This window comes from Polypterus senegalus, chromosome 6 (assembly GCF_016835505.1).
Source record: "Polypterus senegalus isolate Bchr_013 chromosome 6, ASM1683550v1, whole genome shotgun sequence".
Taxonomy (NCBI): domain Eukaryota; kingdom Metazoa; phylum Chordata; class Cladistia; order Polypteriformes; family Polypteridae; genus Polypterus; species Polypterus senegalus.
In genome coordinates, this window is record NC_053159.1 from 14,619,703 (window position 1) to 14,637,658 (window position 17,956).

The 17,956-nt window shown below is 40.0% G+C and overlaps 1 protein-coding gene across 1 annotated transcript in view; it reads left to right on the top strand.

Annotated features, from left to right (window-relative positions):
- Positions 1-17,956, top strand: part of marco (macrophage receptor with collagenous structure) — a 96,721-nt gene that overhangs the window by 44,141 nt on the left and 34,624 nt on the right. Inside the window, exons 11-15 of the mRNA XM_039755411.1 lie at positions 1,026-1,124; positions 1,507-1,560; positions 4,491-4,589; positions 4,692-4,745; positions 16,176-16,229. Coding sequence (XP_039611345.1) covers positions 1,026-1,124; positions 1,507-1,560; positions 4,491-4,589; positions 4,692-4,745; positions 16,176-16,229 — 360 coding nt within the window. The remainder of the gene's footprint in view (positions 1-1,025; positions 1,125-1,506; positions 1,561-4,490; positions 4,590-4,691; positions 4,746-16,175; positions 16,230-17,956) is intronic.

Consider the following 17,956-nt stretch of genomic DNA (forward strand, 5'->3'; position numbering starts at 1 on the left):
AACACTCATTAACTCATTAACTTTCATTAATTTAACTTTGCTGTTTCATAGGAGAATGTTTTCTACATCATTAGACAATATAAATCATTAAAATGTCTTTAAAATATTTAGATTCAGTTTAATCCTATCGCATTTTTTTGTTTCTGGAAGTTATTTCCTTAAGTTAAACAGATTTTCATAAGTGAAGGACTACACGTCCAAAGGAGATACACTACCAGTCAAAAGGTTTAGCACATCTTGCTTTTCCTTCACATGTAATCAGTGGAAATGCAATGAATGACCTAAAATGGTGAAAAGGTAAGCAGTAAACTGCCAGAGGGTTACATTTAAAGTTTAGGGTAGCAAAAACTGAAAAAAATGGAAATTTCAGAAATGGCCTTCTTCAGGAAACAACTAATTGCTTACAACTTACAGACATTCTAAAGTAATTAAAGTAAATGAAGCTTAGCACGTTGAAGCAAACAATTTGCACAGGTGTCCTAACTTCTGTTGATTACTTAAAAACCGTCCGTGTGTCTTAAAGCAGAGTTGGAGCAGACTGTCTTACTACACCCTCTGAAGTACGATTTTTGCAATATTCCAGTGATAATGGAAAGAAAATAGCACTTAACAAATGAAGTGAGACAGAGCAGTATTACCCTTAGAAGTAGGTTTGCAAAAACAAATCAAAATGTCAGTGAGTCCAGTGGTGTCCTACACAATTCAAAGGTAATTGTAAACTGGAGAAAGCTCTGATAGGACAAGATCTGGCAGAGCCAAAGTCACAAGCCAATCAGAAGACAAGTTTCTGTGTGATCACAGGCGCCTCACAGCACAACGGCTTTTTAAAGCAAGTGTCAATGTTCATGATGTGCCATCTGTTGAATAACAAATTCCAATTCATTTTTTTTAACTACAAATGTTTGTGAGGCGCCATCTGTTGGAATGACAGAGTCACAGCAACCAGTCAGGTACACAGACACTTCTCCTTTTATTAAGGTGGATATTTATTTATTTGCTTCATTTCTCTGTTTTCTGTTTTACAGGTGATTCTGGGACTAGTGGATCAAATGGAGAACGCGGACCCCCTGGAATCAAGGGAGACGGAGGCGATAAAGGAGACTTGGGGGAGAAAGGCTTACCAGGTAGTCTTCTTTTTAATTATAAATAAGTCTTAGGCTGGCCAAATGTTTTTAAAGCTTGTGTTCCATGTAGTTTGCATTTATTCACTCATAGAAACACTTTTTTTGTGTGTTTACTGTGTTTACATTCATTATATTTGCAAATGTCTTCAAAGATTTGAGATTTTTAATGATTTATATAAAAATAAATTGTATTGAATTGAGCATATTTTTTCTATTCCGAGGATCACTTCACAGTAACTATCATAATAAGCCTCTCGATCTCCTCTGTACTCTACAAACTGCATTTTCTTTTATAAAGAAAGTAACGATATTATAAATTAATATTTTAGGTTTCTCTTTTCTTACTTCAACTGTATTCATGACCACTGTTAATTTTTATAAGGACTGCCTGGAATCAAAGGATCAAAAGGAGAAATGGGCGTTCCAGGTGAAAAAGGTAATTTCCCATGACATTCTTAACGTTATGCAATCCCATCAATCCATTTCTGAGCTCACTTAATCCAGTTTACCGTCGCATGGGCCATTGACTATCGCGGCAGCGCTGGGGATAAGACAAGAACCAACACTTCGCTGGGAAATGAGTCACATTTTAAGATCAGCAGATTAAAATTCTGCATACTGATTAGCTTTGAAGTGAATGCATATTTTCACATTTAAGAAAGGCGCTATGTCATTGGTTAATAAATAATAAAGGCACTTTATAATTGAGGGTGGCACAGTGGTAGGAGATGTGGGTTTGCATCGCCGGGTCCTCCCTATGTGAAGTTTGCATGTTCTCCTCGTGTCTGGTGGCTTTCCTCCAGGTGCTCCAGTTTCCTCCCACAGTCCAAATGGGTTGGCATTTCCTAAACTGGCTCAAGTGTGTGGTTGGGGTGTGTGTTTGTGTGTGCTTGTCCTGCGATGGACTGGCACCCCATCCAGGGTTTTTTCCAGCGTTGCAGCCTATACTAGTTGGGATAGACTCCAGCTGACCCCGACGACCCTGTTCAGGACTAAACGGGTTAGAAAATGACTGATTAACTTTACAATTGATAGATAAATACGTAAGAAACTATATAATAGAAGGATCAGGGCCGTTTGAAGGAATTTGGGGGCCCCAAGCAAAATGGACATGGAGGCCCCCACGCACGCACGCACGCAAAGGAACCACAGCATAGCCATACTGTACATATTTCTGCTAGCCTACCTGCTGCAAAATTGCACCATTTGTACAAGACAAGTAGAGCTATTTTATGTGTGTAATTTATCACTTACCACTGTCTTGTTTTTTCTTATCCTCCTCTTCCTTTCTCTTCTTTCTTTTTTGGCTTCCTGAAGCATAATTCCGCTTCATGACTGCCGAGGAAGTTTTGTATTTTGCCGGCAGCTGTCAGCGAGGGGGGCCCCCTTGAGGGGGATCCCGATAACAGTGTCATTGCACTTTACTGCATTCACTATCAATGGGGCGCTCACACAGTTTGTCGCTGCATTTTATTCTTAACCAGTCGTTGTCTTGGGGCCCCAGGCCAGCTCAGGGCCCCAAGCAATTGCTTGGTTTGCCTGCCTTGTCGCGACGGGCCTGAGAAGGATAGAGAGATAAGGCATAGATAGATGCATACGGAACACGTCATTTCATTAAAAGGTGCAAAGGAAAGGCAATATAAAATAGATAGCAATTTATTAGTCCCAAGGGGAAATTTAGTCTTTTAACAGAAGCTCAAGAAATACTGTATTATAATAATATTGTGACGTGTCTTGCCATTGCATGGGCTATAGGGAAGGGAAGCAGTGTTGGGGTGGAGTTTTGGGGGAACATTGTTTGTAAGGGCTTGGGGCACCAGCCTAGAGAGAGATGAGTGACAGGGATCCGGGTTAATTAATGGTGCGTGATAAAAAGGGGAGGTGGTCGCCGGAAGTGTGAGTTGGAGGGGCTGGAGAAAGACAGGAGAACAGAAGGGAAGTAAATGTTTTTAAGAGAGGTAGACAGGACAAAGGTGATTTGTCTTTATTATTTTGGAGGTGTCCCCGTAACCCAGACAACGGGCTGCTGTAGGGCACCGTTTATGTCGCGGCATATTGAATAAAAAGCCAGTCGGCATTTGGAAGACTTCCCCGGACAAGCGGCTCCTGAGTGTGTTTATTCGACTGGACGTCACAATATAATACTGTATATAAGCAACAATTTGCAATTGTAATTAATCAGTAATACATTTATAATTGATAGATATCTAGTAATGCCACTGTACAATAGTCAGCGTTGTGCAAGTTCACACCTCACAAGAAGTCGCTCAAAGTTCAGTTTACACAGATTGAAATGAATAAATTCACGTTCATAGTTCACCATTTCAATTTTGAACTAGTTTATGTTCAGCTCATTTTGTATTTTTTAAGGAGTGAGAATAAATGACCCATGAGTTTACTTTTTTCAATTTTGCGTGCCTTATGTTAGGCTACCACAGTGTTCTTGAATAAAATACAATAACTATAAAGACTTTTTAATTTTAATACAGTCTATTGAGCTATACCCAGCAACACACATGTATAACCATATATGCTAATTCAATTAAATTTAATTAAATAGATGCAAGTATGCATATAAATTACCGCTCTATTTCTTACTGTGTCAAACAAATGGTGGCTGTGGAACCAGTGTATAACTAACTGATTACGCTGCCGGTCAAAATTTACGTCACATATTGCATGTCCAATGGGGAAAAATATAAAGTGACTTCGCGAAGTCCAACATTTTCCTAAAAGCGAAAGCGGAGCTTCACCACGTGCTCGTGTCAGCGGCCGTACAGTTTAAGCACAAGCAGGCAGACACAGACAGGGCCGATCTGATTTGACTTTTTTTTTTTTTTTACGAATTTAAATAAATGGCAAAACATTCATACAAAATAAATATTTGTAAAAATCCATTATTTGTGCTTATCCAAATATCGTATTTGGATTCGGCTCCACCTCCTACATTACAGGGTAAGGCAAAACGTTTAATCTGGACATAAACCAGATCCAGAATGTCACCTAAAATTAAACTCGCTCACGTTCAAGTTCTTCACTGGCAAATAGGTTGCGTTAAGTTCACCGTTCATAGAAAAATGAGCTTGTTGAATGAAGGCGCTCTTTTGAACTCATTCATGCACAATTCTGACAATAGATGCTGTAGGCTGAGTGAAAATCCAATATTTAATAAAAGATAAATAGAGAGAGATAGAGAGACTGTATCAGAGATAAACTAGGAACATCATGATGTAATTGTTAGATCAATAGGAAAGGCACTATATAACATATAGTATACAAATATAAAATATCTGGATATAATGTGCAGTAAATATACACTTACTTCTTCCAGTCCAAATTTACTAATTGGCCAGTTGATATGTGCAGGTACACCGGGAGCAAATGGAGCAAATGGCCTTCCAGGTCCTCCTGGGCCAAGTGGATTGAAAGGCAGCAAAGGAGACCCTGGTGTCAATGGGCTTCCAGGTAGGAGTCTGTTGTGTTTAGCCTACTGTGTTATAAATGCCTGCACTTTTACCTCATTTGAACTGTAATTTTTTTTAACAAGTGTGTTTTATTTTCATTAAGGAAACCCAGGAGGCCAAGGAAGAACTGGTGAAAAGGGTGCTAAAGGAGAGGCAGGTAATCCACGGTTCACATTTCAATCTAATAGCCCAGTTTCACTCCATCTTGACACAACTTCACTCAGGGCAGGAGTTGATCAGCACAGCAAAGATGCAGTCGACGCCACCACCCTCACAGTTCTTCTGAAGCTTTAGATCTTGGCTGTGTTGCAGTACCTGAGATTGTGTTTGATTTTGCGCTCTTACAAGATTTTGGTTTCTGTTTTGTCATGCTAAAGTCCTAAAGTGAGCCTATTTTCCCCTTTTGTTACTTTTTATTACTTAGACCTAAACAAAATGGCCCAAATCCCATACTCTTACCACACTTTAACTGTGGACTGTGACTGTGTTTCAATAGACTCCCATTCATTCACAACTGTAGCCACAGACAATTAGACAAAGTACCAGAACAAACAGGAGAAAAAGTTACACATTTATTCATCATGTGTTATAAATAAAAGGCCCAAAATCTAAGCAGAGTACAACTGTGAGTGCTGACAAAATGAAATATATATATAAAAAAACTTTTCAAAGACCATGCTTATATTAAATTATAAAGTGTACTATCCATCCATCCATCCATCATCCAACCCGCTATATCATAACTACAGGGTCACGGGGGTCTGCTGGAGCCAATCCCAGCCAACACAGGGTGTGAGGCAGGAAACAAACCCCAGGCAGGGCGCCAGTCCACCGCAGTAAAGTGTACTAAAAAGTAAAAAGTAAGTCTCTTATAACTCAGCAAAAAAAGAAATGTCCTCTGACTTTCAACTGTTTTTACTTTCAGTAAACTTAATGTGTAAATATTTGTATGAACACTAAAAGAGTCAACACCATAAGACATAAACTAAAAATGTTTCACAATGTGTCCCTGAATGAAGGGAGGCTCAAAATCAAAAGTACCAGTCAGTATGTGGTGTGGCCACCAGCTGCTTGAAGTACTGCAGTGCATCTCCTCCTCATGGACTGGACCAGATTTGTCAGTTCTTGCTGTGAGATGTTACCCCACTCTTCCACCAAGGCACCTGCAAGTTCCTGGACATTTCTGGGGGGAATGGCCCTAGCCCTCACCCTGCGATCCAACAGGTCCCAGACGTGCTCAATGGGATTGAGATCCGGGCTCTTCCACTGCGAGGACGATCAGCTGTCCTTCCTGTCTCCCTGTAGCGCTGTCTTAGGCGTCTCACAGTGCGGACATGGCAATTTATTCAGCAGTCCTCATGCCTCCCTGCAGCATGCCTAATGCACGTTCACGCAGATGAGCAGGGACCCTGGGCATCTTTCACAGTCGGTAGACAAGTCTCTTTAGTGTCCTGCTTTTAGAACTGTGACCTTAAATGCCTACTTTCTGTAAGCTGTTAAGGTCTGAACGACCATTCCACAGGTGCATGTTAATTCATTGATTATGGTTAATTGAACATGCATGGAAAACATTGTTTAAACCCTTTACAATGAAGATCTGTAAAGTTATTTGGATTTTTAAAACATTATTGTTGAAATACACAGTCCTATAAAAGGGACGAGTATATATCACTCTTTAAATAAAAGGTGGGTGCTTTTAAGAAGTGTTTTTTGAATGTTGATTGATGATGAGAGACTTATTATTTACTTTTTAGTACACTTTTTAACTTAATATAAGTGTGGTTTTTAAAAAGCATTTATATATATATATATATATATATATATATATATATATATATATATATATATATATATATATATATATATATATATATAGTGGTACCTCGGTGAACGTCCTAAATCTGTTCTAGATCCTTTGACTTATACCAAACAGAACGTATACAAAACAAATTTTTCCCATAAGAAATAAAGGTAACATGATTAATCCGTTCCAATGAAAATAAATCCTATTGTTATTGGCATATTATACATTGCTTAATACTAAAATACATAAATATAAAAGCAATAAGATGAAATAAATGTAAATTTAACCTTATTAAAAACATCTTTGTTTTTCACAATCGTACATACCGTCATTCTCGGCATACGGTATGCAGCAGCCAAGTCCCGGATACGCATGCCACCTTCATACCTTTCAACAATCAATTCAAATTTACACGAAAAAACACAAAATCACGTGACAATTCACAGAGAGTTATAGCGCGGGTTGTTCACTGAATGCTGGCAACTGCCGTACTGACACAGGTGGGCAGTCGTGGCTTTGTCTCGAGAGAGGTAAACAAGGCGATGTTCTAACACGCGAGTCGTATTCCAAACAAAGGTCATATGCCAAGCAAAATTTTTCATGTCCAAACAGGACGTATACCAAGTTGGACTTATTCCAAAGCGGACATATACTGAGGTACCACTGTATATATTATTTTCAACTTGTTAGTCTTAGGTCTGTTTTAGTATAATTTTGTAATCAATATTTTAACACTTCCTTTAATATTTCTATCCGTTACTAGCACCATCTATTGGTGAAATCTAGAACTATTCTTCATATGAAAATTTTATTTCTTAATTAACATGGATTAATTGATCAATTAGTGAAACTGATCATTGATTCGTGTATTGACATCAGAAATGAGTAAGTGTGGAAAATTTCAAGTCATTTGGACAACAGGAAGTGGATTAACTATCGATTACAAGCTTTGTACCATACAACAAACAGATGAAGTTAAAATAAGCATGGTAATAATAATAATAATACACCTTAATAATAATTATTATTATTTACATGTATATAGTGCTTTTCTCACTACTCAAAGCGCTTATTCATAGGGAGTGGAAAGCCACTTCAGTCACCCCTAATGTGTAGCATCCAACTGGATGACATGACGACAGTCATTTTTTGCACCAGTAGGCTCACCACACATGAGCCATTAGGGGGTGAAGTGGTGTGAGAGAGAGAGAGAGCCAATTAGAGACGAGATGATAGGCTACCCAATCCCTGACCAGTTTAGAGTTTGATCTTTAAAGAGAGCTCAATATAAACTACATACACATATAATTAAACACCGGAAAATAACAAAATAAAGACAGTTGCCTGGCAGGCTCATTTCAGGACAAATTAATAAATTCTTGTCAAATTTCTGAAAAATATTTGCACCAGAAAATGTGATTACTTTTCTAGTCTTCTTATATAATACTCTACCATGGCTGTTCATTTGTCTGTCCAGGATTTTAAATCACTTGTAGCTCGCAAACCGTTTGAACAACTGACCTGAAATATGGTACACATATACTATGTGACGTCTACTATCCGCTTTCGGGGTGATCATTTTTATTCCTCTTTTTGTTTTTATTTTATTTTGTTGTCGAATCAGCTCTTGGCAGTAGGGCGGCCATGCGGCACATGTGTACGGGCGTCCTTCTCATCCCTACCAGCTTCGCCATCACTTCCCCTACCTCTACATCTCTCAAACCATTTTTGAGGCAGATAGCTAGAGGGCTTCATCCCTACCAGTCTTACCGTCACTTCCCCTACCTCTTCACATCTTAAATCATTCTTGAGGCAGATTGAAGACTTAAGTGCCAGCTTAAGTGAAGAATTAAGAAAAACGTACTAAGTAATCGCAACACAAACACTGACTTAATCCGTTTTAATGTGAAAAGATGCCAACGAAAGAAGAGAAGGAGCAGACCGCTAGGGTGGAGAAAAGAAGAGCTGCTCAGGTAGCAGCAGGCGCATCAACCTCTAAGCAAACGAATGATAAACGTACAGAGGAAGAGGATGAAAACCAGGAATGCTCAAGTCAAGTGGATTCACTACACGTTATCGTGCAGTGCGCCATTACTGGTTGTAGATAATACAAGGTATAGCTTTCTCATTCAGTTTTGGAAGGTGGGTGAAATAAAAAATGTAGTGTGGGGAGTCCTAATGCGTTTATCATGACATAGGCCAATCCCATCCACTGTTACTTTGTCAGTTTTATTAACCTCATTAGTGTTTTTTCTCGAAAAATCATGTAAAAAGCATTGCATTTTTTGGCTTGAAAATGACATTTTTATTAAAGCTAATCTTTCTGTGAAATGTGAAATGTGCAAAATACTTAGTATAAAAAAAAGTATAATAATGATACAAATAATAATAATAATAATAATAATGCAAATATGGTACATACTGCAAAACGTGTTTGGTGTGGTATATCTTGCAGCATAGTGAAATACACAATCCATCATCACAGTCGGGATAATAGTAGCGCGATTCCTTGCGGATTTTCTTTCCAGACTGATCAGCTTTTAAACATCACATTTGCATATGTGTGAGTGACACGAGCAACACTTTCAGATTCATCAGAATCGTTTTTTGGTTTCACTGTCCGTTTCCATTTCACTGCCTGAAGACCGATTCACTTCGGCATTATGGTGCAGGTCCTTCTCCATGCTCCATCTTCCAGACTTAGGAGCCCCTTGAACCCAACATGGTCAGTAATGTAACCGAATGAGGTGGTCTAATGGGGACAAACCAAACTGAGCAAGGGGATGGTGGAAAAGGTGCAAGTGGCTTTATTAAAACAAAAAACAATTGCAAACACTGTCCATAGTGAAAGTGCACTGCTTCAAAATGTTAATAAATAATCCCAAATATTTTGAACAAGGCTAAAACACGAGAATAAAAACCTGCAGCCGTCATTGGTGCAAACCAGCCAAGCACAGCTCCTTCCCTGTCACTCCAACTCACCCATGGCTCGCTCACCTGGAGAGACTTCAGCCACCGCAGTCCTCACACTACCGACCCCCATCTTGGCTGCCACCCCTGACATCTGCCAGATCGCTCGTGGTCGGTTGTCTTCCCATCTTCCTTCTCGTACACGCAGTCGTCCCTCGGATCTCCACTTCGATTGAATCCACTCCTCACATTCAGTGGGCGAGATCCGTCCCTCGAGTGGCGATCCTTCACTACACACGGGACCCCTGACCACGCTGACCTCTCTCGTTAATCTGGCTGGCTTGTCCTCTCATTCACCCCCACTGCTACTCTCGTTCTCTAAGCCTCTCTCTTTTTTTTCCTCCCTTTCTCCAGTGCCGGTCCGTACTTATATGGCTCCGTGGGCGCAGTGCCTCAATCATGCACAGCATGAAGCCGATTAAGCAATAGAGAACGATCGCACCCTCACGTGCAGGTTCGACTCGCCCCAATTACCTCATCAGCTCCCCGCGGCTGCACAATTGCACCTACTGAGACTGACATGGCCAAATGTATTATTTAAAAACTGGCCTTTCATTTCGAGCCGTAGACCCGCTACACCACAAGGCTCCTCAAAATCATTGCTTGTATTACTCTCAAGAACGTGCAACATCGAGGCTGCTGAAAAACATTTCTTACGAGACACCATTATTACTAGTCATTCCTATATGTGAGAAGAGAAGGTGTGCATACCTTTGCTCAGCTAACGCTCAGGCCTAACGCTTACACATGACATGCCTATACCATCGCCTAGTTAACCCTCAGGACTAATGCTGTTTTTAACATTTACAACTCAAGTAATCCTCAGATCTAACACTTCAGCAAAACTGTTGACTCTCAGGACTAGAGCTTTTAGCAGCCCGAGTAACACTTGGGTCTAATGCTAAGGAGGTTAAATAAATTAAGAATAATTGTGAACCCAGCGTTTTCTGGTTAGCTTATTTTAGGACAAACCCAAAACATATGACCTAGCGAGGCCAGTGCTTGAGGACATCACAGTCACAGTTAGTGTCCAGTCTCTGATATAATAAGAATTAGTCTAATCGAAGTTGAATTGCTCCTTGCTTTACAGTACACATTGAATGATTGACTGTCATTCCTTACCTGAGATTTTGGTTCAGCTTCAGGATCACATCAAAAAATTCAATCTGGTTTCCGATCTTCCCACAGTACAGAGACAGCCCTGGTCAGACTCACCAATGACCTCCTGATGGCTGTTGACCAGGGCTCTCCATCACACCTTATTCTTCTGGATCTCACGGCTGTATTTGATACGGTAGATCATAATGTTCTCCTCCATCATCTTCACGATATAATTGGACTTTCTGGCATTCCTTTGGAGTGGTTCGAGTCCTATCTTACAGATAGGGCTGAGTATATGGCCTTTAGCGGATGATAAATCTCGTACCCACACTGTCACTTGTGGGGTCCCACAAGGATCAGTCCTTGGGCCGACCCTTTGTAATATCTATATGCTAACCCTGGGTCACATCATCCGCAGACATGGAGTTTCATCCCATTGCTATGCCGATGATAAGCAGCTCTATGTGAGACTGGATTCGACTTCTTTTACACTTCCATCAACCCTTTCCTCCTGCTTGGATGAGATTAAGGCCTGGATGTCCAAGAACTTTCTTAAGTTGAACAGCACCAAAACAGAAGCTCTTTTAATTGGTACGCCCCATCCATTTCGTTCCTCTGTAAATTCTATTTGCTTTTCTGGCCATACCATTACTTTCATCAATTCTGTTACTAATTTGGGTGTCAAATTAGACTCCCATCTGTCATTTGATACACATGTCCACCACCTCTGTTAAATTGCATTCCTTCATCTTCGAAACATAGCCAAACTCCGTCCCTGCCTTTCTCTCTGTGATGTTGAAAAGCTGGTTCATGCCTTTGTCTCCTCCTCCTTATTTTAATGCACTCCTCATCAGGATCCCCAGCAAGACCCTTCAAAAGCGCCAACTAATCCAAAATAGTGCTGCAAGGATCCTAAAGAGGGTGCGGAAATATGAACATATTTCACCAATCCTTTGGTCACTTCATTCACCTCCGTATCGAATACAAATTCTGTTTGTTTACTCACCAGTGTATCCATGGAAATACTCCACAATATCTTAAGGAACTTCTTATATTACAATCCACTGCAAGAAACCTCCATCTTGCAAAAACCTTCGCCCCCCCCCATGACCAAACTTCGCACAATAGTTGACCGAGCCTTTGCAGTTGCTGCTCCACAGCTCCGGAATGCCCTACCAGAGAACCTGAGAACACAGCAGATGGTGGGCTGTTTTATAAAACAGTTAAAGACTTTGCTATTTAGGAAAGCATATTAACAAAATTGCTTCTAATTATTGTTTTATCTTTATTTTTATCTTGTTGTGTCTTTGTTTAAGTTGTTTTATGCAGCACTTTGAGGTTTAGGCGCCCTGCCCAGGGGTTTGTTTCCTACCTTGTGCCCTGTGTTGGCTGGGATTGGCTCCAGCAGACCCCCATGACCCTGTGTTAGGATAATGGCTGACTGACTGACTGAGTGACTTTGAGGTTTACTACAAATGTAAAGTGCCTTATAAATAAAATGAATTATTATTATTATTATTATTATTATTATTATTATTATTATTATTATTATTACAGTATATTGATTTAGAGTTCCGTTTCCCAACATTTCTTAAGACCGACTATAGGTTCACATGGTGAAATTAGTTGATAAAGTATAGAAGTTCTACCGAAATTCTTCTCATGACTGAGTAAATACATACAGTGCATTAAGAAAGTATTCACGGCGTATCACTTTTTCCACATTTTGTTATGTTACAGCCTTATTCCAAAATGGCTTAAATTCAATTTTTTTCCTTTAGAATTCTACACACAACACCCCATAATGACAACATGAAAAAAGTTTACTTGAGGTTTTTGTAAATTTATTAAAAATAAAAAACTGAGAAATCCCATGTACATAAGTATTCACAGCCTTTGCTCAATACTTTGTCGATGCACCTTTGGCAGCAATTCCAGCCTCAAGTCTTTTTGAATATGATGCCACAAGCTTGGCACACCTATCCTTGGCCAGTTTGGCCCATTCCTCTTTGCAGCACCTCTCAAGCTCCATCAGGTTGGATGAGAAGCGTCGGTGCACAGCCATTTTAAGATCTCTCCAGAGATGTTCAATCGGATTCAAGTCTGGGCTCTGGCTGGGCCACTCAAGGACATTCACAGAGTTGTCCTGAAGCCACTCCTTTGATATCTTGGTTGTGTGCTTAGGGTCGTTGTCCTGCTGAAAGATGAACCGTCGCCCCAGTCTGAGGTCAAGAGCGCTCTGGAGCAGGTTTTCATCCAGGATGTCTCTGTACATTGCTGCAGTCATCTTTCCCTTTATCCTGACTAGTCTCCCAGATCCTGCCACCGAAAAACATCCCCACAGCATGATGCTGCCACAACCATGCTTCACTGTAAGGATGGTATTGGCCTGGTGATGAGCAGTGCCTGGTTTCCTCCAAACGTGACGCCTGGCATTCACACCAAAGAGTTCAATCTTTGTCTCATCAGACCAGAGAAGTTTGTTTCTCATGGTCTGAGAGTCCTTCAGGTGCCTTTTGACAAACTCCAGGCGGGCTGCCATGTGCCTTTTACTAAGGACTGGCTTCCGTCTGGCCACTCTACCATACAGGCTTGATTGGTGGTTTGCTGCAGAGATGGTTGTCCTTCTGGAAGGTTCTCCTCTCTCCACAGAGGACCTCTGGAGCTCTGACAGAGTGACCATCGGGTTCTTGGTCACCTCCCTGACAAAGGCCCTTCTCCCCCGATTGCTCAGTTTAGATGGCTGGCCAGTTCTAGGAAGACTCCTGGTGGTTTCGAACTTCTTCCACTTACGGATGATGGAGGCCACTGTGCTCAACACAGGCTGTAACATAACAAAATGTGGAAAAAGTGATGCGCTGTGAATACTTTCCGGATGCACTGTACAAACGTAGGTATTGACAAAAGCTTTGAGAAGTTAGGCAGACTGTTTCTTAGAAAGTTTCTAATTTGTAAAGAAGAAATGGTGTGTTCCATATTTAATATGTTGAATCTTCTGCTGGGAAGCATGTGGTTGTGAAAATCTATAAGATGCTGACAATAAAACTGGCTGTTATTTCTGACAGCGTATTTATGAAGCCCATGAGTTTAAACAGGAACTTGACAATGAGGCAGAAGTTGCTATTTCCCATTATTCCTTGGGTTCAGGAGTTAAACAGTTATTTTTGCCCTAAAAAATGTTGACATCAATAAGGGAAGCTTGATTTAGTAGCAGAACATTTTCTTTTAACCAGTACTAAGCTATTTCCTATACATCCACTTGCACCAAGTGAACAAATGTCACTTTCCATTTTTTATTTTTGTCATCCAATCGTAACATTCTTGCAATACCTTAAAATGTCTATCCCACCTGCCAGTTTCACTTCTAAAATCTACTTTTTATAGTTTGTTTATAACCCTTATGTGTTCTTGTTTAAGAATTAAGGCCCAAGATTGCTGGTAATCACATTTACGTCTCTTTTGTGTTGAAATATGACAGTTGTTAGGTAAAACCAGCCTGAAGCCATGTCATTTTCTAACTTGCTTAATTCACTCCTGGTTCGCCAGGGGTTATTGGCCTTGGAGCTTATTCCAGCTGGCATAGGGCACAACACAGGATCAAACCCCAGACAGGGTGCCAGCCCATTGCAGGGTGATCACACACACACACACACACACACACATCACAAACTGGGGCCAATTTACCATCACCAGTTCAACAAACCTGCATGTCTTCGGACAGTGAGAAGAAACTGGAGCACCAGGAGGAAACCCACACAGACATGTGGAGAACATGCAAACTCCCGGAGTGAGGACCCAGGACACACACCCTGGTCTCCTTACAGTGAAGTAGAATAACTACTACTGCGCCAACATGCCGCCGCCCCAGCTTAAAGTCATTACCCAAAATTAGAACATACTTTATACTTTCTTGTCCTCAAGAGGGATTTTTTCATTAGAAAGACAAAATGAAATCTTAATTTTAAATGTACAGGATACTGTGGTCATCCGAATAATAACAGGCTGGTAGAACTGCAAAATATTGGGGTGCCAACCCAGCTGTACCCGTTTACTTATAGGAATTTAAAGAAAAATAATGCTCTATGGCATATAGGAAAGTTTTACACCCAACAAGGTTGTCTTTTAGCAATTGGGTTAATCAAAGGCTTTGAACAACAACTCTCTGTCCAACTGTGGAGCTCCTCTCCTTGGGTCTCTTAAGCCATAAGTGATGCCTCCTTACACGCTGTCTCGTTTTTATAGCACAGGTACTAGAAGAAGTGGGGTTAGTTGCCCTTTCTGGATGGTCTTTCTGTGCTTTGAAACAAAAGGAAGAGAAGGTAGTTAGCACAGGTAGCGTCCCCTCTCAGCTTAGGTTGGTATCACATACCTAAGCAAGAACTTGGAAGGTGACCCTCTGACGTGCATGCGTGACAACACATAATTAACCACACATAAGGATCGAAGTAAATGATAATCAACATTCAATATACAAAATGCGAGGGGGAACCTAAAAATATCGAGAATGTTTTTTGAAAAAAATTGTATATTTCTCTGAACATTTCCAAAATTTAATCACCCTCTCCCAGAGACACAATACACTTGTCACACCACTTTTTCCATTGTTGCAAAGTGATAGCCTTCAGTGCCTCCATCATTTGCTTTTTGACCTCCTCTACATCTTGAAAACAATTTCCTTTAAGGTCCCTCCTCATTCTTGGAAATAAGAATAAATCGCAGGATGCAAGGTCCGGGGAGTAGGGGGGAACCATCGTCATCCCGTTTTTTTTTTATGAGAAACTGCTGCACACTCAATGCGTTGTAGTGATGCAGAAGCCACTCGCCTGATCACCGCAATTCGGGTCATTTTCTCCACACTGCATCACGCAGTTGCTTACCTGGCTCAAAGCTTCTACTTTGAAAGCCTCCCAAAGCATCGTGGCAGCTTCTGCTTGATGCAAACACGTTATTCTTTCAAGTCTGCCATCACAAAATCGACAAAGACAGTAACAGAAGCTCAAGAAAAAAAATTACACTGACCTTACAGACCTTTCTTTCCCTAAGGAGGCCACTTGGCCAAATGATGCAGAGGGCAGTCTAGCAGGCGCATCTGACGGCAAGCATCGGAACTAATGGACCTCCAGCCAAACAAGTCTCATTTTTGGGTTCCCCCTAGTATATAGTAAAGCAAAACATATTATATAAAATAATAGTTGACATAAGTCAGAGATAACACCTGGCTAAATATTTACTGAGGAATAAGACTGGACAATAAACATAGTCAAAACAAGCTGAGGTCAAAGCCAGAAATCAAACCAATCAGAAGGACTAAGCTGAAATTGGAAACCAAAAATCAAAGGACAAATTACAGAAGAAAAGAATCTAAACACCAGAAGGACAGGGAAAGGATTTTTCACACACACATTTTAAAGTTTATATCCATCAATCTCATATTCTCAGGCTCAGGCATGGCAGCTGTTAAACGAAGATGCCCCTTGAGAGGTCATCTAGGGCAACTGCTGCCCTGAGCTGCTGAGTCACTTAGTGTGCAAATGCCCCGGTGTAGAAAGACACAAAGAAAGTAAGTTCCTGTGAAAAGTTCTCGTATGCAGGTAGTGTAGCCCCCTATTGGTTAGGGGGGGAAATCATTAAAAAAAGTTCAAACAAATGTTCAAAATGTTGTTGTCTTGTTTCTCTATTCATAATTTTTAATAAATAATGCTGTTTTTACAGGGTCCACAGGAGCACAAGGTGTGGCTGGCATAAAGGGAGATAAGGGAGAAAGAGGTAATGTCACGTTAACTTTTACAGATGTAAAAATGAGAAAAAAATATCATGGTTTTCCATTCTGTGTTGTACTTAGGTGGATATAAAACACGTAATGAACCACATGTCCTTCTGATTTTCCTACTTTAAGTTTATCGGTGGAGCGCAAAAGTGGCCAGAAATAAAAGAAATGGAGGAGATGCTGGAAATGAGACCGAGAGTGGCGGCCATTGTCTCTAAATCACACGAGTTGCCGTTTACAGCTGTCTGAATATAAGATAATTCATTATATATGTTACCGGCAATGTATGGAAAGCCGGCATTCTATAGAATACCTAGGCATTGTATATAATGCCCGGCGTTTTTAGGCATTGTATGAAATATGAGAATTATTACACACTTTCCCTAGGCATTGTATAGAATGACAAATGCTATTTAGGCAAAGTATGAAAAAAGGTCCTGATAAGGCTATTATATAAATGACGTGCATTCCTCAAAAATACAAATGTTATTCTGAAAAAATAATGAGAGTGCCATTAAAAAAATGTATTCAAAATACGTAAAGAAAAATGAAAGGAGTACAAAACAAAATGTATGCCTTTCTTATTAAGGGAAACAAAATTTTCATATAAAAAATAAGAAATTAAAATTAACCTACTTGTTGCAACATGGTAAGCTTGAATGACATTTTGAATTACATTTCATTACATTTTTCACGCAAAGACATTTCATATTTTGGCACTTTGTTTTACACAAACGTTTGACGAATCCTTGGCCACTTCCACTGGACTGAGCAATTGCAACTGACCGGAAAGGAATTTCATGGTCAGGAATATGTTCAATTCTAAGCAAGTTCTTAGGGCATAAAGTGAATTGTGATCTCGCATATACTTGTTTTAAAATGTTTTTTGCAGCATTAACTCGAATTTCGGACAGTTCATTGTCAAATCATTGTTTCATGTCTATAGACCGTGACTCCTTCTCCAGCACTACAGCTTGCTCCTCCATTTTCATGGAGCACAGTAAAAAACTAATTTTTTGTTGAACAAATTAAAGTAAGTAAAATTGCCGAACAAACGGCAAAGTGCAACTGACAAATTCTAAGCCTGAGGCGCGCGTTAAAAGTCACGTGATATTCGAAGCAAATCGGAGATGCATTTCATACTATGCCTAGGAAATGTGTGAAATATGAATCGTTTCATACTTTGCCGGCTAGTTTTAGGCATTATATACAATGCCTAGGTATTCAAAAGCAAATAGAAACAGAATGTGATGATTTACACATCATTGAAACCCTTATTTAATTGAAAAAATAACAAAGACAACATATCAAATGTTGAAACTGAGAAATTGTATTGTTTCATGAAAAATATACGCTCAGAGTGAATTTGATCCCAGCACTACGTTTCAAAAACGTTGGGACATGGGACCACAAAAGACTGGAAATGTTGGACAATGGTAAGAAAAAAGAGCTGGTGGAACATCTCACAGCTAATTAAGTAAATTGACAACAGGCCAGTCACGTGATTGGGTAAAAAAAAAAAAGAGCATCCAAGAGAGGCGGAGTCTCTCAGAAGAAAAGACAGGGAGGGGCTCACCACTCTCTGACAGACTGCGCGTGTAAATAGTGAAATAATTTAAGAATACTTAACTTAAAATTGCAAACTAAATGAGAGATTTCATCACTTACAGTACATTAACAAGACTCAGAGAAATTGGGGAAATCTGTGTACACAGAGAAGGCTGAA